General features: G+C 41.5%; 2 protein-coding genes across 9 annotated transcripts; one reads left to right on the plus strand and one right to left on the minus strand.

Annotated features, from left to right (window-relative positions):
• Nucleotides 1-867: 867 nt before the first annotated feature.
• dock6 (dedicator of cytokinesis 6) lies at nucleotides 868-26,463 on the minus strand. Of its 8 annotated transcripts, none has more exons than XM_069525650.1 (50): nucleotides 26,259-26,462; nucleotides 24,148-24,235; nucleotides 23,069-23,247; nucleotides 22,779-22,847; nucleotides 22,537-22,663; nucleotides 21,872-22,084; nucleotides 20,491-20,576; nucleotides 20,302-20,368; nucleotides 19,884-20,033; nucleotides 19,657-19,737; nucleotides 19,265-19,421; nucleotides 18,772-18,902; nucleotides 18,052-18,145; nucleotides 17,778-17,940; nucleotides 14,631-14,748; nucleotides 14,088-14,158; nucleotides 13,850-13,988; nucleotides 13,624-13,725; nucleotides 13,440-13,526; nucleotides 12,754-12,985; nucleotides 12,429-12,593; nucleotides 12,172-12,341; nucleotides 11,387-11,488; nucleotides 10,904-10,990; nucleotides 10,444-10,539; nucleotides 10,173-10,313; nucleotides 9,853-9,966; nucleotides 9,560-9,730; nucleotides 9,199-9,338; nucleotides 8,889-9,058; nucleotides 8,621-8,772; nucleotides 8,140-8,322; nucleotides 7,732-7,858; nucleotides 7,528-7,612; nucleotides 7,277-7,373; nucleotides 7,038-7,172; nucleotides 6,693-6,845; nucleotides 6,397-6,555; nucleotides 6,214-6,314; nucleotides 5,934-6,126; nucleotides 5,610-5,753; nucleotides 5,335-5,466; nucleotides 5,215-5,229; nucleotides 4,571-4,696; nucleotides 4,389-4,478; nucleotides 4,061-4,297; nucleotides 3,825-3,968; nucleotides 3,566-3,672; nucleotides 3,298-3,471; nucleotides 868-2,539 (listed from the first exon to the last, which is right to left on the minus strand). In XM_069525650.1, the coding sequence occupies exons 1-50, from the start codon at nucleotides 26,306-26,308 to the stop codon at nucleotides 2,509-2,511; spliced, it is 6,345 nt and encodes a 2,114-aa protein (XP_069381751.1). In that variant the 5' UTR covers nucleotides 26,309-26,462; the 3' UTR covers nucleotides 868-2,508. The 8 variants fall into 8 exon arrangements, 7 of the variants coding, with proteins under 7 accessions (XP_069381751.1, XP_069381750.1, XP_069381752.1 ...); XM_069525649.1 differs by having other exon boundaries at nucleotides 12,172-12,344; XR_011241181.1 differs by having other exon boundaries at nucleotides 4,571-4,703; nucleotides 5,098-5,229; nucleotides 12,172-12,593.
• On the plus strand, nucleotides 15,509-17,628 carry angptl8 (angiopoietin like 8). The gene is made up of 4 exons (XM_069525652.1): nucleotides 15,509-15,982; nucleotides 16,488-16,637; nucleotides 16,760-16,870; nucleotides 16,959-17,628. The coding sequence occupies exons 1-4, from the start codon at nucleotides 15,677-15,679 to the stop codon at nucleotides 16,974-16,976; spliced, it is 585 nt and encodes a 194-aa protein (XP_069381753.1). The 5' UTR covers nucleotides 15,509-15,676; the 3' UTR covers nucleotides 16,977-17,628.
• Nucleotides 26,464-27,871: the final 1,408 nt, after the last annotated feature.

Below are 27,871 nucleotides of genomic sequence, written 5' to 3' on the forward strand. Positions count from 1 at the left end.
AAGTTGCATTTTGTCACATTTACTGAATGTCAGCTACTTACTCGGTGAACTCACTGTCACCTCCTCTATCAAACAGTGAAACTGCAGCCATCACAAAGAAGGTGTTCTGAATTAAAGGCAAGAATAAAGTGTGCTGGAAAATCTAAAATATTTCCAAAACTAGGAACACATGCAGAGTATACATTCTTAGATATGTTTGAGTATATATGTTCATAAATTCACTCTTTAATCTTTAAAGAAGTATGAAGTAACTAGTAACATAAAATTAACATTATATACATTTACTAAAATGTGTGCAAATTTACTGTCTGTAGTGATTAGTCTAAATCTGTCTTTTTTTTTTTTTTTTTACCTCTGCCAAGCAGGTCATGTTTTCATCTGTTTGTTTGTGACTTTTACCCAAAAACAAGTGGGCGGACTTCCACCAAAAAAAAAAAACAGGCATGCTTAAGGGACTAATATAAACTAATATAATAGAGTCTGCAATTTGAGAAGATCAAAAATAAAAATCTGGATCTAATAAGTCCAAAGGGACTGTTGGGCCTTGGTGGAGGTATGTGCTCTACTGAATTACATTCCAGTTTATTTTTGCTTCATTCTTTTAAATATACAATAATATTTCTAAGACTAGAACAGTTGGCCCTTCTGAAAATGAGTCCATAATAGGACACTAGAAACGAAACAGAAAATGAATCCCTTATGAGATAAAAACTTACCAGTATAAAAATACGCCTGAGGAACACGGACCGAAGCCATATTGAGAATAGTTTAAAAAAGTGTCACAGCGATTGAAATGAGCAATTAGATGACTGTGTGAATACTAATCCTCGGCTCTGTAGCAACACAAACAAAAGCTGACCCGAGGCGTAGGAAGAGAACTTTAATAGAATGCAGTAAAAAAAGATAGTGTAAAATAAATACAAAAATGTTCATCTAATTGGTTAAAAAAACAATTTCCAGCCTCATAAAAATAACAAAAGCACAGATATTTAGTCGTTACAGTGTTAATGTGTGGCAGCTTGTAGTACTACAATAGTGCAATATAATAGATACAGTAGTTGGAAACAGCTAGAATGAATATAAATCTTCCACAGAGAGGGAGTGCTTTCAGACAGAAGTTCAAACACAGTCTGCCTTAACTACAGACAATAAAAGAAGCAGTTATCAGACCAGAGCCCGACCAATTTATTCATAAAACTCAGCTGAGTCTGTCACAGACATATCGGTGTTTGCGTTTATGTTTGCCGATATGAAAACTTTTATTTCACAGAATAAACAATGCAGAAGAGATGTGTACTTATGTTTATACAATAGGTAAAATAATTTTCTTAATTCAAGTTCTATATATTTGGTTGTAATTGTGTTTTCTTTTTATTTATAGTTACTTATAATAAAGTTTATATATAAGTTTATAACATCCAACCTTGATTACATTTCTTTGTCATGAGGTTTTGATAACGACATCTTTTTTTTTTTTTTTACACCTCAGTATCGCCATCTGCAATGGCCCCCAAGAATCTAGATCGGTCGGGCTCTGTATGAGACTGTACAGAAGAGTGACAGTGAGGAGAGGATCTGGCTGAGGGCAGTGCTTCTGTGATAAACATCTGATGTGACGACAGTGCAGTACAAGAGAACTTCACAGTTTAACTTAAAAAAACATATTAAAAACATTACTCAATGCTTTCCCCCTAAACACTAATGCATTGCTCTTTAACTGCTGCTGTATTATGTCCCCCCTGGTCTCAGAGTGAAACCGAGGCCCGAACGTGGACATAATGATCCCACCTCCTCTCTATAATGAATTCTTATTATGAGAGATGGGAAGATAAATGTGACAACTTGAGGAAGAAGGAATGTCAGTTATTTGGTGTGTTGATAACATAAGAAAACTCCCTGGGACTATTTAATAAGTCTGGCAGTGACGACTACCAGACATAGTTTAGTAGAAAAAAAAAATCTCTTACAAATTGCAGTAAGGCCACGACAAAAACAGACAACGCAAAGGGAAAAGACGAGAAGAAACAGATACGCTCATAAACAAACCTGGAAAAGATTTGGTTGCAGAATGTGTTTGGCAGCTCTGGTGCTGTAAAACCTCAATTTAAAGGAGAGATGAGTTTGGGTCGACAGTGAGGAGACTTGGATTTAAACGCCGACATGTTGTTGACATGTTGCTCCAAATGACTAAGTTTACAGCGTAGATAACCTCCCTGCATAAACAGCCAGGGTCTTCTCCTACTGAGGTGTGAGGGTGTTGGTAACGGGGGAGATGGGAAAGAGGTGAGAAGTGTGTGTGTGTGCGTGTCTCTCTCTTGTGGGGGGATTATGGCGAGACTGGGTAGCCAGGGGGGGTGTGTGGGTAAAATAAGGGCTTGACGAGGAAGAGGATGGCGACTGTGACAGTTGGTGTGCAGTGCAGTGCAGTGCAGTGGGGGGAGGGGAACAGACGGCAAGAGATACTAATTATTCAGTGTTTTCCAGTGTTTCTGCGCCTCAACAGTCGACTCACCGGAGACTGGACCTACTGTAGGAGTTCCTGAAGGAGACAGAAGAAAGACGAAAGATGAATCTTGAACTTTAACTTTCAAGTGTTTTGGTTTATTTTCCTCAAAAAGTCAAAATCTGAGCTGTCTAATAGCAGTTTTTATGATCTATGAATAATTTTACTTTAAAATGTACTTCTGATCCAGGGAGTGAAGGAGTTACAGTGAATAATGTCCCACTATGAGCCAACAGGAGTATCTTCTTTAAAAGAGTGAGGTCAAACCCCCTCATTATTTTAGTCAGCGTTGAATTTCAGCAGCTCAAAAAGCAAATGATCTGTTCTCAATATCATAATTTTAATTCTATAAGAAGATCAAACTACTTATTTTTCTTGGTAGCAAATTGTGGCTGTGGCAGGTGCTGTTGGCTGTAGCTGTTTTTGATTGTGAACCAGTCCAGAGACACGCACATGCAAATTGAGCTGATGCCAAAAGCGGATGAAAACAAAAACAGATGATAGTTTCCATCTTCAAAGAGGATAAAATACTATAATAAATGTACCTACTTTTTTCAAAAATGAACGTAAAAAAAAAAAAAAAGAGAGAAACATGATAGTTATTAATCATCACTCAGTGTTGTGCAAATCTATTCACCGGTGACAAATACAGATTGTATGAATCTATGACCTGGAGTGAAATAAAGTTTGGTTTTATGTTTCTTTTGTGTTGGTTTGATGGTCTTTGAGAAGCGGCATGAGCTCATTTTGTGTGTCTCTGTGCGTAGGCGTGCGTGTCTGGTGTCTCAAGTTACCGTTGTGTTTGCGTAGACTGAGCTGGCAGGGTTCTATATAGCTGGGGGATCTTGCGGTTGATGAGAGGACCCAGAGCTTCTTTCAGTTTATTGTAGTTCCTCTCCAGCTCTCTGTGGTACTCCTTCTGATCTGGACCAATCAGGGCCTTGTTCTTCCTCAGGGCATCCTCACACCTGCAAGAGAAAGAACGGAGAAGACACTGAGCGTGGGGATTTGTTTTTATTAGTTACACAGCAGTCGCGTCTGGGCCGTGGAGTGTGTCATCACCTCTTAGTAAAGTCTTTAAAGCATAGGCGCAGTTTGTTGTGATGTCGAAACAGCTTTGGGTCATTAGGAATGTCAGAGAGAAAGACCTGCGCCACCTCAAGGGGGCCCTGTGAGGGAGAGAGCCTGTTACATATCTGCTAAGGAATGTCAGTCACAACTCAAAACACTGAGCCTGAGTTCAGCCCCATTCTAATGGTATTAATATACCAGGAGGAGGATGTGAGGGAAGGGATTTTTTTTCATTTCAGTGTATTAACACCTGGTTGACAGTGGTGCCCACGCAGCCCTGCAAGACCATCTGCAGCATCTTGGAGTCCGCAGGGTCTTGGTTAGTGGCGAAGGCGAGCTCCTGAGTCTTTTTCTGCATGTCTTCAATGGCCACCTCCATGGGGACGAGAATGATCTGGAGAAGAAAACATGACAGAATGAGAAAAGGTCGCACACCCCACAATTGTGTGGCAACTAACCAAGAATCCCTCCTGAACAGATACCCACCTCCTCCTTGTGGATAACGTTGATGCGTGTCTTGATGTAAGGGAAGGCATGAGACGTGGTCAGAATGGTTTTGCGTTTGTACTGCTCGTGCAGGTCGCCGTGGGCCCGACCGTCCAAAGTGAAGGGAGTACAGTACATGAAGGTACGCAGATTGTAGTTCTTGTCAAAGTAGGTGATTCTTTCCTTCAGCTCATATGTGTCGAAGTACGGCTCAACGTAGGTGATCTGGACGTAGGCCTTAAACAAATATAAACACATCCACACAGTTATACCCTTTGCAAAATCTGTGCTGGTATATTATGAGTGACAGGTATATGGATAAAGTCACCTTGTTGGGATCTAGCTTGGTTTTGTCCACTGGGTTTGAGTCCTTGATAATTTCAGCCACCTCATCCCCAAACCTCTCTGAGTAGAATTCCTGAGCACCAAACACATTCATCTTTTAGACATTTGTTTTTCATAAATCAATAATTAAACCTTTTCTTCTAGCGTCAAGATGAGTTAACGTGCCTCAAGTCTGTGGGAGATCTCGGCTAATTTGGTGATCGATGGTTCCTTGTAAACAAACTCTTGTTCATCCAGGTCTCCAAAACGACAGCCATAGAAACCAACCCGGAAGTATGTGCCAAACATTCTCTGAATGCTGAAGGAGAGATGAAAAGATGAGATGAGGAAAGAGTGCAGACGCTGAGTGAAGCAAAATCACAAAGATGTAGATACACGTTTTAAGTGCTGATTGGAGAACAGGAGAAAAAAATAGAAAGCCTTTAATATAATAGAGCTGAAAATCTTTTCATATATTCTTCCTGTTGAGGTTGTGGACTCAAGACTTTTCTAACATATTTTAAACCTCATTGCATGATTTTCACAGATGGAAATGTTAAAATTACTGGTTTAGTAACAGAAGAGCTTTTGTAGAAAAAAGGGAACTATATACTCAAGCTGACTGTGGCAAAAGGGAATGGAAATTGTTTTGTTGTAGTTGGTTCAACTCAACTATATCAAAGAAAGTTGAAAGAAAGTTTTGTGTCACTCACCAGTAACATGTCATTCACAAGAACAAGCAGCGGGGGAAGAAAGAAAAAAACATTGTAAAAACAAAATAAAAGGATTTTTACATTGAATACACCCAATGTGAAAGATGAGCTTGTTACCTCCCATCCTGAACTCTGGAAAAGTTGAGAAAAGAAACATAAAAGAAAGAAATTAGCAAAAAATATTTTTTGACAGCCCAGTTAATTGCAGCAGATTGTCAGATTATGCCTTTAACTCACTTGGTTGTAGACTTTGTTGAAGGCGTCCTGCAGTTTCCCGTGGACAGTTGCCAGCTTTTTGAATTCCCTGTTGGCTTCATGGATGGGCAGCAGAATCTTGTACACTTCATTTATGGCCTCATACATGGCTGCCTGGAGTAACAGCACAAAGGAAGGCCAGTTCTAAACATACCACTCGATCACGTAACGCTCCCTCAGCCATGCTAGTCCTGTGTAACCCTGTGCTGTGTGAACATGCAGCCTGTCACCATGTGGTTGGAAAATGTGATTCGTACCATGTTAAAAGACGCAGCTGCTTGCTCCAGGAGGCCCACCAGGCCAGACTCGCTGAAGTACTTCCCAGCACAAATCCCCTCCTCCTCCGGAGACAGGACATCATCCGATACTGCTGACTCCTCCAGGACGTTGGATGAAATGTTCTGAGAGGGAAACGGAGAAAGCACAAATAAACATAATAATCTTTATATTTCACTCTTTCACCAATCACAGGCTTTAGTCATGATTAAGTATTGGAACTCCCCATGTAATTCTGCCAGAATGCTGCCCATAAGTGTTGTTTATAGTCAAATGAGTCACCAAATTAAACAGCATGTACTGACCTGAAATGTGACACAACCAATTGGCAGATATCGGCAATCCTCCAGCATGTTGAGGTATTCTGCCACTAGAGCGGCACTGTGGACGAGGCAGTGGGCAGCCTCGGCGTGGTTCCCTCTCTCAGAGTGTTTTCCTGCCATGTTCTGGAGCCACGTGAGACGTAGGTCAGGAGAGTTCTGGTAGCCCTTAGCAATCCTGAAATTAAATATGAGAGAGAATTTAGGTTTCAGTCATGTAACTTTATTCTTTATATGCCTGTGTCACTGATGGACGTCTCTGTACCTGTACATTAAGTCAATGAGCATCTCTGGATCCTGTTGATGCTCTTTCATCTTCACAGTGTCGGTAAGAATCATGTGCAGGTTGAACACCAGATCCTGGACCTGCAGTTTCAAAAGTGCAACACAGGACATTAGTAAGCAGCACCACATATGGATGATGCACAGTGTGGTGGCTGGTGCGTACCTGCTCTGGGAAGGGCGTGTCGCGCAGCTCCAGGTCCTCTTCAGCGTATGTTAGGATCGTCTTCAGTGACCGACGCAGATGTTCCTCATTAAAGTTCTGCGACGTTCCCACCAGTGAAGACAGAGACATGGTGACCTGCATCTTTACTCGTGCAAAGTTCTGGTGCAAAGGACAGAAATAGGAGAGATTTTGGCTCACAACATTATGGAGATCCAGTCTGTAAACATCCTGTGTGTGTTCTGCAGATTCCTTTTTGTTGTAAGAACAAGAAAATTCAAAACAATGTCTCAACTCACATTTCCAATCTCAAAGTTCTGCCTCATGAGCAGGTAAAGCGAGGCAGAGGCGTGACTTCTGACAGAACCGACACTACTGCTGCAGTGACGAAGGAGACGCAGGCACAGGTCTGCACAAAGTTCAGTGTCTTCTTCAAACAGCATCTCTGGGAACTACACACAAAAAACTGTTACTTTGTTTTATTCACCACAACAATATATTAGGAACCATTTCCTATTTGTTTTCTTTGCAAAATGATCAAATTCAATGTGTCAAGTTGAATTAATATAAAATTAAAATGGATCATGGAAACAACAGCAAATTTTAATGGAGACACTTGGCAGACTAGTGGAAACTGTACTTGCCTTGAAAACCAGAGCTCTCTGTGTAGTGAAGCAGTGCTGCAGGAAGAGGGCACTCTGGTTACCTGCCATGCTGTGAAGAAGCACTCGGAGAACCCCGCCTAAAACACTTTCCTTCAGCTCTGACGCCACCACAGTCTGAACAGAGGACAGAGTGAAAGATCATAATACAGCAGGGGAATTCTAGACAAAATGTGAGTCAAAGGATGATGTATTAACCACTTTTTCTCATACTGTTTTACCTTCACTATAATCTCCAGTGTGTCCAATACGATCAGAGAGACCTCAGTAGCCAAGTTTCCATCCACCACAGACTCCTGCTCCATCTCAGCTTTAGTCCTGTTACAGATAATTGAAGTCAGTGTGATATATGTATAAAAATAATTTTAATTTTAAATCTTAAATCTAACTTTTGCCTACTATCCTGTAGGATGAGGGTTTTAACTAGTAACTTGTTATCCTTTATAACTAATAACTAATGTTAATTACATACTTATCAACTCTGTCTGTATTTTGTCTCCAGTGAGTGACATTCTTCCTCCACCTAACGTTTTCTTGGCTGCCGTAGGGACTCCTCTCTGAAAGAATAAACAGATTACAATCTCCATAAACACAAATAATTGACCACAAACACAGGCAGCTATTGACACACACAAGAACACACCCACATTAATTACTGTGCTCTAATGCAGCATACCTCTGCAGCGGCGGACCATCTCCTGACGAGCCCCAATGGTGCCCAGTATGGCCTCCTCCAGTCGGGCTTTCATGTCCTGAGACTTCTTAAACGTTAGGCTGTTGATCCTCTCCAGGGCCTTCTTCCCCTACAGAGATCACAAAACAAATGACGGTTTGGGAAAACTAAATCAAATGTCAAAACAATGAAAATCTCCAGTAAACAGTAAAAGAGTGTAGAGTACTTGTCAAACAGTAGTGATTCAGTGCTGACAATCTGATACTACAGTAAACCCGATGATACAAGTTCTGTTTATCTGTACTGTTGTTCTAGCAGGTCCAAATTAAACATCTTAACACAGTTTTTGACTCATACTGTGTTTATTAGTGATGATAGATACATAGTGGTGGCAGTGCCTGGTTTTTGTACCTTGTATTCAAAGCAGGAGACACAGAGATGCAGCAGATCCAACAGGCGGTTGATTTGTAACACAGACAGATCAGACACCCAGCGCTCCAGGAGAGCTGCATCTGCATTCTTCAGCACCCACAGGAAACACACCAGCAGAGTCCTGCTACACTCGGCCGACAGAGAGCTGGACTGACGCCCAGCCTGATGAAGACAAACATACAAACTCAGCGCCAGTCTTTAAATCTGATAAATAACTGTTACAAAGAAAATGGACAGGGGGCCGCCTACAGGCTAAGAGGAGCAGTTGTATTTCAGAAAAGAAGAATAACATGGGAAGAATGCAAATACTCTTTGAATGGGCATTCGTGTGGAGGTGCAGAAAGGCAAAAGAGATCGGCTGTCAAAGTGAGGCAGCAGCCTCCCACACAGAGGCCGATCTGCAACCTGTCAGTGTGTAGGGCCCGGGGGAAATAGCCTGACCCCTGCCGCTATCACTCACCACTGTGGGCATTGCAAATGCGTTGGATTTGGCATGCGGCAAAGGGGAGCCGGCAATTGCCATAGCAACAGACTGACTGATAGTGTTGCTACTGTCTGGGTCAGCATCGTCAGCGTGGGCTGGGGCATGGCGGACCCGAGCAGGCGAGGAGTCTATAAAGAAATAATGAAAAGCACTCTCAGGTGCAATAATACTGGAAATAAAACACTGAGATCTTGAGGAGGAGGTGGATAACAATATGAGTAGACTGTGCATTTATTCTGCTGACCTGAGAAGTCGTGGAGCTGATGCAACGTCTCCATGACGATGTGGATGAGCGGTAGGTAGAGCTGAGCTACATGGGCTCTGACCTGAGGGTCACTGTGGCGTGGGTCTGCATCATGGCTGCAGAGAAGGGAGTGAACGGCACTAATGGCCTTTTTATGAAGGAAGAAAACCCTGTGGGTAAAAACAGTGTGTCAGTGTGTTTTAGACTGTGCACTTGTACTTTATGTTATAATGTCTTAAAGATTGAATGTCAGAGGATTCCTGAGGGGAAATGAAGTGAAAGTCTTTATATATAGTTAATAACAACCTACCCTTCTCCATCAGGATCAAGAATGAGTGAGAGCTCAGTTAGCAGCAAACCAGACAGGAAGTGCTGCTGGCGAAAAGGGACGGAGAGCTCAAACATGGTGGCCACACCTTGGTCTTGCACCACGCTGGAAAATGCTGAACTCTGCAGACAGTGAACAGAGCAATAACAGAATAAGAGGGCAGTAATAGCAGATTGAATTCAAATCAGTAAAATTACATTTGTGTGCTTTACCTGATGATCTTTCCCAAAATAACCAAAAGAAACAGCAGAAAAATAGGCAAAAGAATTGCAGAAAATAAAGAGATATTATTTTTCTTATTAGTCTACAGAGGAGGCTGGATGGATCTGAGTTTTCAAGTTACCTGTGATGTGGTGGAGGAAGTTGAGGGGGAGGGGGAGGCTGGAGGGCTGAGAGTTGAGCACGGCAGGTTGAGGATGACGTAGTGTTCATGGCTACAGACGATGCGAGTAAAATCCATCCTCAGTGCATTCAGAGAGCTGGGGTTCTGTGACGTGTGGAGCTTGTTGGCAATCTGCATACCAGACAGGTTTGTTTGAGACTGTTAATATCTGTTTTAAAATACATGAGGCAGCACTGGGATTTATTTCAAAAGTGTTTGATATTGGAGGGAAAACAGGGAGGTGTATCAGGCACCTGTTTGTAGTAGGAACGGATGAGGTTGAACACGAAGCCCCGGTCCATGAGAGACAGCAGGTCATTCAGGAAGAAGGCCAGACTGCTGTTCAACCTCTCCACGAGCTCCACATCCTGAGAGAGAGAGGATGAGTTATTCAAGTGAGAGAAACAATGATATTGCAAATTAATTTACTTAAATCACTGATTCTAATACGGATCAAGCAGAGTAAACGACATGGTAACTTTCTATTTAGCAGAAACTCTAAAACCACTGACATCTTTTATTGTCCAATACAAAACAAAATGAAAATGGACTGCCAGCTTTATGGGCTCTGTACCTTGTGGTATCGGCCGGCAATGTCTGCACTGATGGCACACACAAGTGCAGCAATGTCGTCCACAAATCGGTCTGGGAAACGCTGGCGCCTGGGAATGTCCAGTTTCGAGGTCAGAAATAAGTGATGGGCCATGCTCTTTGTCTGCAGGTGAGGACAAATAAGAAAATGTTGCTTTTACTGCTTTAATAATGGTACAAGCTTTGTGATTTTCAGTATTTTTTTTAAAACTCCTTATATTTAGACTGTTAAGAGGGTTTTTGTGCATACTGACCATGAGCTGAAAGAAATACCAGGCCTGCTGCAGTGCTGCTTCCCTCACTGTGCTGGTGCTGACCACCCACTGTAACGCCAGCTCCTCATGAAGAAGCTACACAGAAACCGACACCGACCAAATTTTAACTCGTATGAGGAAACAATTTCAGTATCTACATGAGCTACTGAGATTAAGGGAGAAAGCTCTGAACTGTAACTAGGGTTTGTAAATTAATTGTGCAGTTCTATGATGGATTTTGAGGCCGAAGATACAAACAGAATAAAAGTAATTTAAACATAATTATTAATAAAACACATTATCCAGACAACACATATTCAATGTAAGAGTCTCAGGCAATTGTTTAACTACTCACAGAGAGACACAGTTTTGAATGTTGATTAATTTTAATGATGTTGAAAATTGATGAATGTTAGGACATCAAAACGTGTTCGTTTATAATGGTGACTGCCGGTTTTACCTTCTTGGTAATCTGCCTTGTAGGAACTGAAAACAAGGCCACGCTGTCCAGAAAGGCAGACATGCGATTGCAGGTGCGGTCGTTTGCCTGACATGGAGTGATGGTGAGGTGAACACAGAGATGAGGACAAAGTGACGTGAAAATGGATGAATGGAAATGGACGGGTGGCTAGAGAACTCTCTATGAACTCTGATGAGCGCAAGGCTGGTAAGAAAATCTTCCCGAGCTCAAGGCAGAGATCACGTCATTCAAACTAAACAGATATGGTCTGTTTAGCAGCGGTGAGAAGATGCATTGCAAAGGACAGATGATGTGTCATAGTGGATCAAAAGATGTTAAAAGTTGGGTCTGGCTCACAGAGTGACAGACATGAAGCACGCACATAAATTGAGGTATGAGTTGACCCACAAAAGCTGATGAAAGATGGTTCAGGATAGAGGTGAAGGGGGAGGAGGAGGCGGAGGGGGAGAAGGGATTTGGCACCTGCTTGAGCTCACAGCTGGAGTTGGGGTTCCGGCGTAGCACAGATCTGGAGCCCCCAGGGGCATAAGAAGAGTTTACCCAGGAGTGGGAGCGGTCAATGCCCTGCCATAAGCCAAGGGAGACACACAAAACACACACCCACACACACAAGCACACAGAGTGCGGCAAGAGGCGAGGGCACAGTGAGAAACCGGAAGATAATTACCACAAAGAAGATTATGTAAGGGAGGAATTTTGGAGGAAACCAAAACAAGGGATGTGAAAAGTGAAGCTAAAACAGGAGAGGGGAGAACAAAGGTAGGGCTGGGAGCACTGCATGAATCACAGGGACAGTGGCATACAGCACAAATGCATCTTTGACCTAAGCAACATCATTAACTTTTGGCACAGTTCATAGTCAACCCCAGAATATAAAGTCGGCTGTGAGGAGATGAAACAAGGGAAGGGCAGCAGTTTCGTTACAACAATATAATATGATATTGGAACAGAGGTTGAGTATATGGCACACAGATGACAAAAAAAAACATTAAAACACAAGAGTTCTGTGTTTTTTCTTTATCGACTAGAGAAGCAAATTAGTCCCACAAACAACAATGGTATTCTTAACATTTAAACCTAGCATCTAAAATTTAGCAGTTTAATGTGCAAATTCATGAATTAAGAATATTGCCGTATTTGACCTTTAACAGCTCTAAAAGTATTTTTCAGATTTTGTAAACACTATTGTAACAATTCAATTTTCAATTATCAGCAATAAATGCCAGATATTTCTAAAGACAACTCACTTTGCTCCCAATTATCCTTTGCACCTCTTCGTCAGGTGAAACTGGTGTGGTGGCCAGGTCAGGATTGGAGTTGCTGATACTCTTGGAGCGAGACAAAAGCAGACTACTCGGACGAGCTGTTGCTCTTGATAAGGTGGCATACTGCATGGGCATCTCATACGACTGGGTGCCTGCTAGATGTAAAGAAGAAAATGTATTACATTTAAAAGACTCTCTTTCTGTTTCTTTAATGCATGTAGTTAAATCTGGTAACTGGCCTGTTGGGGGCAGTGTAGGCTCAGCAGAGGGCAGGCGGAAGCAGTAGTGGATATAGGACACCAGCAGGTTGTTGCGGCCGTGCTGATCCTGGCTACCCTCCAGGTTCTTGTGCATCTGGTTGACCAACAAAGCCATAGCTTCGAAAGCAGCACGGCCCAGGTTCACTGGAGATTAAACACAAGAATAGCATGAGGTGGAAAATAAAACAACAATTATCAGATTAAATCCAATAAACAAAATTAGAGTTCATCCTTGTTCCAATTGTACTTCAAATCTCCAGAAACAGAAATTATGTAAATCTGTTCTCTTTCAAAACTCACTTACCAATTTGGCCTGCGATGACTGGCGGGTAGACAATGAGCTGAATGAGCTTGTTGAGCAGCTGATGCAAAAACCTGACACACGTGTCCAGCAGAGCCCCCCTTAGAGCAGCCATGCTGGCCTTCAGCTCGCCCTCCATGTTCGCCTCATTTATGATGACGTCTTTCAGGCGGAAGGGGAAGGAATACTCCTCCAGAACATACACCAGAGTGAAGAACTTGTCCAGGTGTGGATCCTACAGGCACAAACACAATGAAATCAGTGAATTTCAATATAGCAACACTGGTTTTTAAAATCCAGAAGACTTTGAATAAATTATTTAATGTCTCTTTGATTTTCTGCATATAAAGTGAGAAGAAATTACATTCAGGCACTGCTCATAGTAAATGTAAACCTACAGACCTTTAGTACACTTGTGAACAGTAAAAAAAAAGTTTTGTTTATGGAGACATATAGTCTATAAATAACGAGACAGACAATAGACACAGAGATATTTTAGTGATTCTGAGTTGTCAGTATCTCTAATGTCTGTTATGCAGTATTCTTAGCAGTTGTGTTTTCTATCCACAGAAAGAATTACAGGCATTAACTTATGAAAACAATAAATGCTGATGTTGATTATTATAATCATCAGACCTGTCCTTGTAAAACTAACCACATTTTAATGGTGCTCAGTATAAAAAATGTACCTGAGTGTGAACCGAGGAAGCCGCTGTCACCTCAACATTGAACACTCCTTTGTGATTATCCACCCACTTCATGCCCGGGAGCTGAACCTGCCACGGAATAAAAACCATTTCATTTAACACTCAGTCCCATAACAAGGACAAGATGACGGCAGGCAAACAGATATTTTCACAGTTAGAGACTCACGTCAGGAGTGAGCACAGAGTAGCTAGGTGGAGGCTTTTCCACTGAGACGGGCAGACTGAAGGAGCCTGTGCGCAGTCGGCCATGCTGCATCAGAGGGATCCACTGCGGGCAGAAAGAGACAGGAAAACTCTTACCGATGGCAACACAACAGAGAGAGCGTTCAAACAAGTGAGCGAGTGGGTGGGTGGATGTGTTAAATGTGGGCCGGCTGGAGGAGCGTGCTCACAGTGTAGCCCACGGGGGTCTCCAGAGGAGTGTTCTGTTTGGGCTGGCAGCTGATGTGGTAGAAGGTGAACAGTAGATGGTGGTTGTCTGTCAAATTGGCGGGAATCTTCATCTTCATCTCCTCGTAGAACTCAGGGGACCTTCAGGGCAAAGAGTTAAATACAGCGTTAACAGAAGACACAGAAGAGAAAAAGATTCGGAAGGACCAGCAGAGGGCAAGCAGGGGACTGATTGATTACTTGTTATGGTAGATGACGGGCGTGTATGCCTCTTTCAGGAACTCGGCACAGCTCGATTTTCCAAAGATGACCTGGTCAAAATGACAGAGTATAAACATCGTTGTTCCAGGACGAACAGGAGGCACTCTTTTGACATGAGCACATTACTGTGGTCTGGTCAATCATTTAAAGAATTTCACCATCAATATGTTTTCAGCACTTCACTGAGGGTTAGCGTCACTAAGCAAGTAAACCACACTTTGTACTGTTATCAGACCGAAGATCCAAAGACATTTTGTTGTTAGTTGATAACTAAATAGTTATAATATACTGTGCATCAACAATTACTGATTAAATTAACAAAAATAAAAACATTTTTTACTGTACTTCACCAAATGTAACTAGACTTTTCTTTCCAACTGTGTTGCTTGTATAATGCTGCATTGAGGAAGTTCACTCATCATACAGTATTTCACTGCCTCGGGCTGTTCTTTGTGACTGGAAATTCTTTTTCTGGAGAACATTGCAGTTTTGACACATGGATTATCACAGACTGTGACTCACCGGTAAAGCTTGACTGGGGTCTTCTCCTGCCATGAACTGTGCCTTAACAGCAATGTTTCTCACCGAGCCCTGGCGACTGCTGAAGTTCAGACTTTGTGGGTAAATGTATAGCAGATTCCTGAAAGGCAAAATGATGCAAGGCACAGGTTAATGTCTCAGTCACAGGCCTTTCAGTGCCATGCTTTCGTCATTCATGTAGAAACAGCTTCATGTCAGTGGCTATTACAGTTTTTTGATTTGGAAATGAGAAAAACATTATGGGGGCAGAGTTGAATGAAACTGCAAAGCCATGAGTGAATTAGGAACAATGTTCAATGGTTAATGTTTCCACCTGTGGTTTCAGCATGTACTCTTGTTTCAGTTTCACACATTATTCTGCTTTATCGATCATGTATATCTACAATATTGCTTTCATAGAAAATTTATTGATTTTGTGTTGCACGTGGGAATCGTGTGGCTCAGTTTTGAATGTTTTAGATAAGTCACTTTAGCTCCTTTCCAAGTCAAACAGTGTCTATTTTGAAACAGCTGATTTTACCCACTTGTCAAGAGGCCATGACTCATCAAACACATGTATTTCAAATAACATTAACTGCACATATTGTAATACAGCTCATTAGGAAACATATTCTCTGTACCAAAGTCAGGAATGTGCCATCCATTGTTATGTGTATCACATGTGTTTGTGACCTAAATGACAAAATTAGTATATCAGGGGTTAAACTTCAAGGCAAGGTCACTGAAACAAAGGCCACAGGCGAGACCTGAGATCGAAACACAGCTGAGTTAATGTTTCACCATGGTGTTGCATGTACACATACAATATAAGGCACAGTAGCCAGCAAAAAATGTCATCATCCAGGTGCTCCTCTGACGATGCTAAGCTCCGCACAGCTGTGACAGACAAATTCGCATTTTACAGCTTTCTTGCATTGTTTTGAGATTTTCAAAATTCCTTTCGCTGAATAGTTGGAAAAACAAACAAATAACTGAGTGAAACAGATCACTAGACTACCATCAGTTTGTAAACAACAAGAATTATCAAGATGATCTGGGCTCTGTGCTTGCTTTGTGTGGCTGGGGGTTTGACAGCAGCCCATGCAGGTCCGCTCTCGAAGACCAGCAAGTTGGAAGACAAGGCTGCACCACTGGAAGAAGTCAACATGCTGATGTTTGGTGTCATACAGCTCAGCGAATCCCTAAATTATGTTTATGAAACAACTGCTGCAAAGATCGCGAAAATCAGCCAGGTGCTGATGAGCCACGAGGGGACTCTGCAAATGCTGGGGAAGCAGACTGAGCAGGCGGCCGAGGTGGAGAAACAGATGAAAGACGTGATACAGTTGCTACAGGTAAAAAAATACAGAAAAATGTAAACAACTGATTTCCTGTGTGCTGTTACTATGAGAGAGATAACCAGAGTTCCAGACAGAATGCAGATCAAAAGCCACAACATGCAGAAGCAGAGGGACAGAGAAGCAGAATATCAAGTATCTAACTTCCCTGTCCGATTAAAATACTGTGTTTATCTGCCACGACAGCTGAACAGATATGACATCAAGCAGTTCTTCTTCTTGTTCTGAGGACAACAATGCTTTTAACCTGTCTACACAAACCTCTGAGTACCAATTCTGTGCTTAGGCCCAGCACTCTTATTTTGTTAGACCTATGAGCATCACCTGGTTCTTCAGTTTATTTTTCTGACGTATATGGATAAATCAAACTCTTTTATCTGAGATAAGAGAGTGCTAGTGTCATTAGAAAGCTGCATGTTGCACTGTAGGGCAGGCAGCTGCCAGCTGCACTGCGATCATTGGTGGGGGAAGAGGATAATCTGGGCAGATGCTCTTTTGACAGGCCCAGATGGCCAAGCAACAAGCTCAGACTGTGATGACTAAAGACTGGCTGGCCAGCATGGAGCAGGAAGGGGTGGAGCTCAAGACAAAAGTGAGGAGGTTGGAGATGTATCTCAGCAACTTCGCACCCATCAGCATCAAAGAGCTGCAGGTAACGGAATGTTGAACATAGGTTACAGCAAAGGCACTACAGAAATTTACATTTCTGAATACCAGTTGCTGATTTATTGGCATACACTAAATAGGTTACTTGAACTTTCTTCCTGTTTTTAGGAGAGAGCAGAGGAGCACTCCAACATCTTGAAAGGGTTACAGCTTTTGACCCAGTTCCACAAAGAGAATATTGAGACGCAGAAAGATCAGCTCTCCAAACTGCAAAGGATGGTGAGGCGCTTGTTTAAAAACATTTGATGCTTGGGATTGTTGAAGTTTCTGTTTGATTAAATGTAGAATTTTATCCTCCTCCTTCCAGAGTGAAGCAATGACATAGTTTTAAGATTCACCACTGAGGTCTCCCTCCTCTAAGCAGCTCCGAATGAGAGGAGTCCACAAAGATCTCAGCTCTGGAACGTCACTGCACTCCATTGCAACCCTGCAATCTAAACTACAGATCTAATTATCTAATATTTAATTTATGTTGATGTTGTTTTCATGAGGTGTTGATTCAATTTGCTGTAGTCATGTTTTAGGCAGCAGTTTGTGTTTAAATTTTTCTATATTGAGTATTGACATGTGTTTCCATCATTTAGCACACCCTATTTATTGCAATATGTATAGACAATAGACTAAATAAAAGTACAACACCAAAAACTACATGATCATAACACTAAATATACACCTCTTTAAAACAATCATAACATTACTGAAGGTAGGATTTACTGCATTACTCATTAGTTTTAGCAACATGTTCGTCAGCTGATATTTCTTATGTAATATTTGGTGTTTTTTGTTTATCTTAACCTTGATGTATCTCATAAACTTATTTTATGAAAATACCATTCAAATTAAGTTATTAAATTATAATATAATTTTTGCCTGAAAGTATTTTTTTTTGTAAAACTCAAAAATAAAAGCTTGTTTTTGCATTTTTTGATTTTATACATTTTACAAAACAATGAAATAAATAAAGTTCAGTTTTGATTAAGAATTCAGAGCCTGCTACCCTCTTTCCATAGAACTACTGTCTAAAACAGTGTGTGTGTGTGTGTGTGTGTAAGTGTGTGGGGGGGTGGAGGGGGTATGCCAATAAATCAGGGGGGTGCATGTGTGTTTGTTATAGGAGAGTGCTCACCTGTAGGTGGTGTGTGGAGTGTAAACATAGCGAGCAGGGAACTCTTGCACCTCTTTGGTTGGACGTACACGCAGGTCAGGGTAAGGTTTGACATGAAGCAACTCCGGTGACAGGCAGTAATGAGGCAGGTCCGGAGCTGGAGAGATATCGATCTTCAGCTGGGCTGAGGGACCACATCAGTCATGGAACACACAACAAGAAACCAACACAAAATATTAAAAAACATCCATGAAAATGTTTGCAGTTTTTATAGACACAGTTAAATCATGCTTACCTGTGACAGGTCTCAGTCTCCGCAGAACAGACGATGGTCGGCGCATATCTGCCAGGAACTTGTAGAGGTCCTCATCACTTAGTCTGTCTCCCTCCTTCATGCAAACAATTTGAAGAGCAGAAATTTTACTTGGATAGTAAAAATATCATAAGAGAATAGTTATAACCACTCTCAATGCACAATATAATGACAGTAAGTTAATTTCTTTTGGGGAAAACTGCAGAACATGATCTGCATGTGATCTCATCAGACTACATGATCCACTGAAACACTGTATATATTTAAAATTGCCAGAGATTCTTTATTTTGCAACACTTTACAATGCAAACAGCTTCCTTACCCATTCTCTTCATTATGATTTATATTGAGCCTCTTTTAAAGAAATAGATCCTTGATTTATATATTGTTCAATAAATGTGAGGCAGTTGTGTCACCAGGTTAATTGACCATAGTTTTAAAGCATTTCAACTATGTAGCTATCTACAGATATAAGTACACTTAAAGAACTCAAGAACCAGTTGGTTCCTTGTCTTTTGCCTATAAAACTTCCATAGCAGACTGTTGAATTAACTAAATAGATATATGGATGGATGAATAGATGGATGCTTAATTAATCTTGAAGGAAATTAAAACACATACTCCATGTGAAGGTGTATGTAAACTGGCCACAACAGTAACGATGCAAAACACAACATCCATTAAAAGTAGACAGAGCCTGACCTGTTTGAAAAAGTTGGTGACAGTAAGCGTAGCTGGTCTGAAAGTGGCAAAGTTACACGTGTCGTCCCCAATGCTCATCCGCTCAAACCCCTTCTTCTTTCTCTCATTCCATGTTCCATGACTTTTTCGTTCTGATAGGAAGAAAAATCATCCAATATAAGAGAGGCATGTGAATGAATAGTAATTATGAAATTGTTTTGTGCCTTTCATTGTAGAATACTGTATACAAGTGCTCCCTAATACATATATATGTGTATATGATGTCAAATATTATCTGATATGACAAACTCTTTTTTAATGCAGAAAGAGATTCTTGGGGTAATTTAGAAACAGAAAAAATACATTAATAATCAAAGAAACTATTTAATTTGCAAAAGATCAGAGTCTTTCATCTCTACTGCAAATGGACCAACAACCTGCCAACCGACAGCGTATGTGGGCTCTCGTGTGTATGTGTGTGTGTGAGACTGCATGTGTTTGGATTCAGCAGTACCAGAGTCAGAGTCTGGGTCAGACCGATCCAGACCCCCAACGCTGCTGACGATGTTGAGGAGGTGAATGGCTGTCCAGGCAAAAGGCATGCGAAAATGACCGAGACGACAGCAGGACTGCTCTGCCTGCAGACGCAGCTTATCCAGCTTCTCCTTGTGCTAAAGTGGGACAAGAGTAAACAAGATATGACGAAAACAGAATAAACAATACGTACAGATTAACCTTAAAATATCTGCAATAGTCAAAAGAGGGGCAAAGGGGGATTGTAAATATTGCAAGATACCAGACAGGATTGAGAAATGCTTGTGACTAGACAGTGAAGAGATCCCATGTGCACACTGGCTGCTGTCTCTGACCATTGCACCAGTTTTAAACACATTTTGGCTCCATTACCTTGGAGGAATCCGATTCTTTCATGACCATGTAGGGTTCACAGCATTCTCCAATGTCTCCTTGTTGAAGAACTTTCTCCAGCTGAAATACAGTACATGCACGTGATTGAAGTGTATTATATTAATTACAATTATAATAAGTAGCACTTAAAATGATAAATAAAATGGAGAGTAAATGTCATTGAACATTGTAAAATTATTTTGTGCAACACGTGGGTTTCTCAGTACCTTGATGACCAGGAAGATATCAGCAGAAGGATATGTGATGGAGAAAATGGCAGAACGGGCTAGCGTGGATATGGCTATTTGAGGTGTGTGGGGCTTAAGCAGCCCTTTCATCTGATCCGAGTTCAGGTCAAAGTAGAAATTCTCAGAGATCTGTTGGAGGGAAGATTGAGATAACCGGGAAGCAACAGAGGGAGGGGAAGGAAAGATGATAATGGAAATGCACGTTAAGGGATTATAATTCAATTATGACTCAGTGGTCTAAACCGCAAGATCACTTAGACCTTTTTCAGAAGAGGAAAATTCAATTAGCCAAGCATGAGCTCAGCATTACGTAAGTGGTTTTACAGGGTGAAAGCTTTTCGAAGAATTATCATTGTACCAAATGAAAAAAATCTGATTTTCTTGTTATTAAAAATACCTTTTTCTTTTCCTTGACATCATACAGGGCAAGTGTTCCAAATATTGGCTCAATTTCTATTTCAAACCTAAAGAAAATACAAAATGTACAGTGGTTGTCAAATAAGGATAGTATTGGCGAAACTTCTAATAATGAACCAGAGCACAAAGAAATACGGTAAATGTCAGTTATATTCCAAATGTTACTCACTTCAGAGACAGACACTTGACCATGATCCTCTGGCCACAATGTTCCTTGGGCACTTCAGGAACAGAGCATCTCTCTACTGCTTCATCCTAAGACACAGACACAACAAAGCCATGTACAACATGCACGCACAAAATCACACACACACACACACACACACACACAGACACGCAAGAATAACATTTACACAGATGTCATGGCAACGTGGCAGCAGAGAAGGCAGTGTTGTGTACATAGATATAAAGTAAGATGGAGTGAAAAAAGGAGGGAAGAAAAGCAAACAAGAGATGCTGGGTTTCCACACATTAAGAACATTCACTACATGGGAAATTCAACAATGTTGTAGTGGAAGCAAACAGAGACTGAATCTACGAACATATCCACCAGTTTTCTGCTGGTTAGTGCAGCTGAGATCTTTTAGATGAAGTTGCATTCAATCTAAGCACTTCGTACTATTAATACATTTCATGTTGATGACATTTGGCTTTTCCATTGGTTATGTTTATTAACAGGTTAAGCCATTTTTGATGCAAACATAAAACACTATTTTTGTATTCATTTCAAGCAAACAGTTGTTGTTTCTAAATGCATCACTGCTTGTTTACCTAAAGATATCCCGATACCTTCTATTAAGATTAGTACATTGACGCTTAGACAATTACCTGACTCACAAAACATATGATGTAGGACCATGAGCATAATATGCCTAATGTTTTGTTCATTAAAATTTAATAATCTCTTTATTACTTTGTCCGAAATGCTTCAATGCATTAACTGGAAAAAGCTTACAGGGATAGTTCATCCAAAAATTTAAATTACTCAATCTACTCACCACTATGACGGCGGAGGAGTGTTTGAGTCCCCTTTTGGAGTTTCAGCAGCGTTGTAGCAAATACAATGCAATTGAAGTAAAAGGCAACCACTTCTTCATACGTGTTCTCTTCAGCGAGAAATCGTAACAAGGAGGATAACAGACGACATTTAGGCAAAAAAAACGTGGTGAAAATTACGTGGTTTCAAGTTGAATTTGAATGTCGGGACTTACGGATGCTTAGATGACACCACAGGAGCAGTATGAAGGTTTTTAAGTGGTCCCCATTTACTTCGATTGTATTGCATTTTGGTTGCAACGCTGTTTACACATGAAACTCCTTCATGAAACTCCTTCACACTTCACCCACCCCTCCATGGGCAGTGTGGTGAGGAGATAATAAGTGCATTTTCCTTTTTGGGTGAACTATCCCTTTAACAAACAGTGTAATTCAATTTAAACTAATTATTAAGAATCATGAAGCCTGCAAATTTATATGTCACAGGTTTATTATTGTGACATATATATAGCTTTTTTCACAACAAAGCTCAATAAGGATGTGTTACTGCAAACCTCATCAGGGGGTGGGTAGAGGCCCAGCAGGTCACTGTGGCGCCCCTGCAGGCGGGCCTCCGTGTTGCGATGGTCCATGTCCTCAGCAGCTGTACGTTCCAGCACAGATGGCAGGAGAACGTCTGGGGAAGAGTTCTTCAGGTCAAATATGCTGGAGGCCCAGCTTCCCCGAGGAGTCTCATCAAGGCTAACTGACCGCCGCTTTGCGTCATCCTGAAACACATAAGTGAGAGAGAGACAGACGGGTGAGATCATTATTATTTTTCCCCCTCCACGCAGAGATGGGTTTGAAAGATGAGGAGAATAATACGCTACAGATACCATTACATATTTAATATGATTCATATGGAGAATGTGCAGTGGATAATGGACAAGGTAGATCCATTAATCCATTACTCATTCTCCATATGACTAACTCGTTGTGGAGAATGTACTAGATAAGACACAAAGCCTCCCCCATCATAATGAAACATGTCATTGGTTGGCTAATATGTCCATCTCTCTTTCTATGTAATACATAATAGGAGTTTCAAAGACTTGAACTACCTATAAGTTTTTACTCCTGGAAACACTGTATATAAAAAGTAGATCAGTAAAATCTGTTTAAAGAAACTTAAAATGACTGAATGGCGATAACAAGTTCTTGAAATACCACCATCAGCTACCTGGTCATCATGGCGCTCAGTAGCAGCAGCATCGTCAAGCTCAAAGGTCTGTTTAACCAGCCCTCGCTGCCTCTCCCTCTGTCGCTCAGAGTTATGGGGGGTGTATGTGGTGCTGTAGCGCTGATACCTACAAGAAAGAAAAAAGTGAAAAAGTTCTCCCAGCAATAATGTAACTGTCAATCATGTGCATGTTATTTAATAAAAGATTCAAAAACTGGGTTAATTCAACTGACACCGCTTACTTTCTTTGAATGACGAGCCAGTCATCTGTGTAGACTGCCAAGGCATCTCTCACTCTGGGATCCAGGGAGCTACACAGAAAAACACATTAATTATTAAGCAAAACATGCTTTTAATATTTATGTTCATTCAGTGTCACAGAAAGGAAGGCTTTGTTCCTGTCTGTAGAGATGTTTGTCCTCCATTACACTACTATTAATCCTCTGTGTGTATGTGTGGTAGTGTAAAAAGCATAGAGGAATGTGTGTGGTACAGTCTGAGGCTTGTGTTGGCCATCAGCAGCTGGACTTACTCCTCCTCTTCGGGCAGTGGGGGCTCCAGTGTAGTGCAGTCTTTGTCCAGCTGGAGGAGCTCCATGTCATCCTGTGGGAACTCCATTAGCTGTCTGAGGGGGCCAGGCTCCACCCCAGGAGGATGGCTGCTCACATACTCCTCAAAGTCCACAGGCTCAACCACCTCTGTCAGGGGCAACTGTCAACCAACACAAAAATATTAAGAACCAAAAACCACGACATGGCCGTAATAACAGATCAGCAGGACAGGAGATAGCACATCATTAGGATAGAGTGATGTATGATATAAAACCAAAAACGTATAGACAAGGAACAAAAACAATATTCAGCTTTTTATTTTGCATCCTTGTGAAGATGGATATGTAGCTCAGAACACCCTCTGTTTATGTTTATATTTTTAATTATGGGCATTTTGTCACTAAACTCAAGTTGTCACAAAATCTTTCATATTATAATATAATAATGTCTACAATTACACGTTCACCAGATACAAAAGGGGAAAATAATGTTTCGTTTGAACGGTATGTTAAGTTGATCACATTTCATTTTCAGGTTTCACTTCTGCAAACTTCAGCCAAACCAGAATCAGTCACGACACAACTGTGCCGGTCACACACTGTACACAAAGCTACGCATTTACATCAATTATAGTTTAACAAATGACCTCCTCAATGGTAATTTATAAGCTAAACAGTCTATTCCACAGCCTGAGCCTGGTTTCTCAGGAGTCGGAAGAGTAATTGTACATTTCTGCTGGACTAATTGGAAGGTTGTTTGTCATTGTAACAGACATTTTCCAAAACACAGCCTCTTACATAGCTATGTCTTATTCCATTTTGGGTGAGCATCCATAGAGAAACCTAACCTGGCTGTCAAACAACACAGGTGAGCATGGGTAGGTATATCATGTTTCAAAACCTTCATGTTTACTTAATAGAAACTACACTCAACTGCATTACTTGTATCTAAACTTCAACCACCTCACTAGAAGATACACCCATCAACTTCTGACCTCACTAATTGGAGCTTCAAACCTGCTGGCTCGAAACTCCGACAGGTTAAACACAGGGTGACTCACGGGTTGGTGCGCGCCGCCTCGTTTTTTGGAGAGCTGAGGAGAGCCATAGTCTCTGGACACTTGTTTTCTGACCTCTGCAGCAACCGTCCTGAGCAAGAGAAAGATATAAAAATGTTTGTCAGATCCTCAAAAGGGGAACAACAAAAAAAGATGGGGATGTTAAGAATTCATAAAAAAATATATATATATAATATATATAAATATATATCTTATTTGATGTGTGGGTGGGTGGGTTGTCATACTGCATTTAAGTACCAGTCCCAGAACTAAAATCACTGCAATGAACACAACAGCAAATTGAATGATTATGATACAAGAGAAAATTTGATAAACAAACCCTTTTTAGTTCTTCACTCAGTCTCTCTCACACTCATTTACTTTTCTCAGATTCAGAGCTAAAGCATTACTGCAGAAACACCAAGCTTGTCTGCATAGGCATGGCTCAGCCTCTACAAAACCCTCCTCCTCCTACCACGCAGTGTCCATGCAGCTTCTGGTGTTGGTAGCGATGCTAAAGGCCAGCAGCTGTTGTCAATGGGGACTTGAGCGGATCTCACAGAGAGGTAGCGAGTTGGCTCCATGGAGCAGGCACAGAGCCAGAGCTATGTCCATTGGCCTTTATAGGCTAACGGCAAATGGGAGGCTTAAAGACAGACAATGCAGGAAGAAAAAAAAAAAAAAACAATGCTCACACAGAGACATAGAGCAGCTGCTCCTCTAGTACTACAAAATGTCAGTTTCTCTCGTATACACAGCTGCAAAGGCTTAAGCATTTCCCAAACCATGGTTCTTGTGATAACATAACTATGGTTCATGCCTTCATTCTGTCAATACACAAGGACTGTAATGTAGAGACCTCTGCTCTGTAATCTCTAACACACAGCTATACTTTTTAAACTCCTGATGGCACAGCCTTCTTTGAAAGTAGACAATTTCTGCATGTTTTAAACAATAAGCTGAGACTATATATATCTACAGAAGATCTTTCTGCAGATCACTATACTTCAATTTGAAACAGGAAAAAGGAAAGCTATCGACTGCAGACGAAACAGCCAGAACACCCCTTCCCACCCTTTCCTGCATCCGGCACTAAACAATGGTCTTGGTCCCACTTAGGAGAGGAAAGACAGGACTTAGGGAATGCAGCGAGGGACTGTTTCATGAAGCTAATAGCTCTACAGAAAGTGACATTGATGTTTAACAGGCTAAAGTGACTTAGAAACAATCCATCACTTGGATGGTGATGAGTCCAGAGTTTATAAGAACTATAACATAGGCATGTTTCAAGCAAAGTTTTCTCTGAGGTGGCAAAACCTCAAGAATCGGTTAGTTTTCTTCACAGGTTTGTAGAGTTTCAAAGCTAAGCTGGTTCCTGTCAATCAAAATAACAGTAGAAATAAGTGTGATTTGGACAAAAGAAAGGTTTGGATAATAATCTATTGCAGAAAACAGGGTGGGGATCTGCCTTCAGCACTTCCAAACACATAATAGCACAACCGCGTCATTCCAAGATCCAGCTGACAGCCATGCCTTGAGGATTTTCACCTGGAATCTGATCAGAATTTATCTTTGCATCAGAAGACACGCCGCTCTTCAAGTCCATGTAGTGCTACACTTGGTTGTGGAGAGGCAGAACCAGTTGACGACATGTGGAAACAGGTTAGCACATTAATGCTGCAAGGCGTTCACACGAGAACAAAACATCCTGATGTCATCTAAGAGCCATTTAGAGGTGCCCCCCCCCCTTTGGTGTTATTAGGTTTGAATGCCCCCAAAATGACACATCTCGGTCACCAGATTAGCATTAAGCCTCGCAGTGTTATCTTAAAGTAGCTCATTGATGACAATGCGCTTAACGATGCTACACAAGGGCTAATCAACTCTTCGGAATGTTAGAGAATGGCGAGCAACCGCTTCTGCAAACTTTTATTTTCGGGCATAACTGTGTTTATACTCATCGGTTTATGGTTAGAGGTACGTTAGCAGTCCTAGCTTACTTGCTACATACATGTATATATACACGGAGCGTCCGGCAGGTCACTCACACAAACACACACACACACACACACACAGCTGCAGCAGTTAAACACAAACTTCAGCTCCAGCCTCACCGGTTGATTTTATGAGCGAACGCCCTCCTCTCGCTGGCTGTAGATGTCATGTCTCGTCCCCATGTAGAGAAACCCCTGGAAGTCAAAGTGAAAGCGAGATCTTTCCCTCCCGCACCGCGGCTCTGTCCCGTCTCGAGTGTGTGTGTGTGTGTAGATCGGACACCGCTTCCTTCTCCACGCCGGCACAGAGCACGGATCCCTACTTGTTCCTCCCAGCGGCTGGGAGCTGAACTGCAGCCAAGCAAGCGTCACGTCAGCTCTCGCGCACAGCACAGCACCGCATCCGGGGACACGTCAAAATAAAACCCAATCATAACTTATCTGTTAAATCATGCGTAACGCTACAACACGCGTTTTGTATATTTTAATCCTCAGCGCAATTGTATAGATGCACATCAAGATTAAAGCAAGGGTAATGATGTTTTGTTTTTTTGCTTTGTTTCACCACAAGGTATAACAGCTTCACTTCCGGTCTCGCTTCTGTCCGCAGTAGGTTGACTGGCTCAGACGAGGAGACAGTTTCCTCCATTTGTTCCTGCAGAAATCTCACCTGACCGGTTTTTAGAGTGACACAGTAATGGCGCACATCCACTTCAGTTTAGGGTTTCACTTCTGTGTAACATTTAGGAAGCGGCCCACAGACGTTTCAGACCATACATCACCTTCCACCTGCTTCAGATCACTCCTTTACTTTGCTGACAAGATTTTCAAATCACACACAAAGAAACAAATGCCCTGCTTGAATGGAATAAGATTACAAATGTCTCTGTTTCAGGTTTAATCCATTATTTTAATTTCTTTCTAGTTTAAATTTAATCTCACTTAAAAAAACAAAACAAAACAATGCACATCAGCAGCACCTAGAGGCCTCCAGGCATTACAGCAGGTCTCTGACAGACAACATAGAGTGTTGCACTTAGGCTACACCAGTAGGTGGGGCTGTTCACCATGATTGGAAAAGAAAGAAAAGCCTTTGCTCATCAGTGGTTGTTTGAGATTCAGTCTTTAAATTTGACCTCTACAAGGAGATAAAGAATAGCCACTGGTGTGTCTTTGTCTGTGTGAGTGAGAGACACATCACAGAGCCCATTAATACATGGTTTTATAATTCTTATACAAACAAAATAAACAAAAAAAGGCTACTATGGGTTATTTTAAGGTGAATAAAGAAAATGTGTCAGAAATGTTATATTTGATGAGCTGTCTGTCCTGTTTGAGTAGATGAAGAATGACATTGTCAGTGACTCAGTTTATTGTAATGGCAGGTCCACATCGACCTCCCCACCCCCCAGTCTGCAATCATTCTATACCCCCATGCCTACTAAGAAGAATTAATATGGCCATTCTCGCTGCTGCAGCCCTCCCTCCCTCTGCTCGCTCCTTCAAGCCCACAGTCGTCCTATTCAGCACCCTGGAGAGCTGCTGCAGGTACTCGGGGCGTCCTCTGCGAGATGGCTGATGAATGGCGTGAATTGTATGGCAGAGATTTGAAAAATGGAGAGAGGGGAGATGGAGAGAAAATTAACCTTGCATGACAGAGGCTTGGCTGTAGCCGAGCAAGGACAGACATCTCAGGGATATATGTTTATGCATGGAGCAGCAGTCAGAGCAGC

The sequence above is a fragment of the Paralichthys olivaceus genome, chromosome 5 (assembly GCF_024713975.1).
Source record: "Paralichthys olivaceus isolate ysfri-2021 chromosome 5, ASM2471397v2, whole genome shotgun sequence".
Classification (NCBI taxonomy): domain Eukaryota; kingdom Metazoa; phylum Chordata; class Actinopteri; order Pleuronectiformes; family Paralichthyidae; genus Paralichthys; species Paralichthys olivaceus.

Bases quoted from the DNA above. Each gene is read 5' to 3' on its own strand.
- angptl8 (XM_069525652.1), top strand. From the start codon at position 15,677: ATGATCTGGGCTCTGTGCTTGCTTTGTGTGGCTGGGGGTTTGACAGCA. The intron at 15,983-16,487 runs GTAAAAAAATAC...CTCTTTTGACAG, and splicing joins ACGTGATACAGTTGCTACAG to GCCCAGATGGCCAAGCAACA. The intron at 16,638-16,759 runs GTAACGGAATGT...TCCTGTTTTTAG, and splicing joins TCAGCATCAAAGAGCTGCAG to GAGAGAGCAGAGGAGCACTC.
- dock6 (XM_069525651.1), bottom strand. From the start codon at position 26,308: ATGACATCTACAGCCAGCGAGAGGAGGGCGTTCGCTCATAAAATCAAC. The intron at 14,159-14,630 runs GTGAGTCACAGT...CATTTTGACCAG, and splicing joins ACCCCAGTCAAGCTTTACCG to GTCATCTTTGGAAAATCGAG. The intron at 8,323-8,620 runs GTGAGTGATAGC...TGTCTTCATCAG, and splicing joins CATTTGCAATGCCCACAGTG to GCTGGGCGTCAGTCCAGCTC.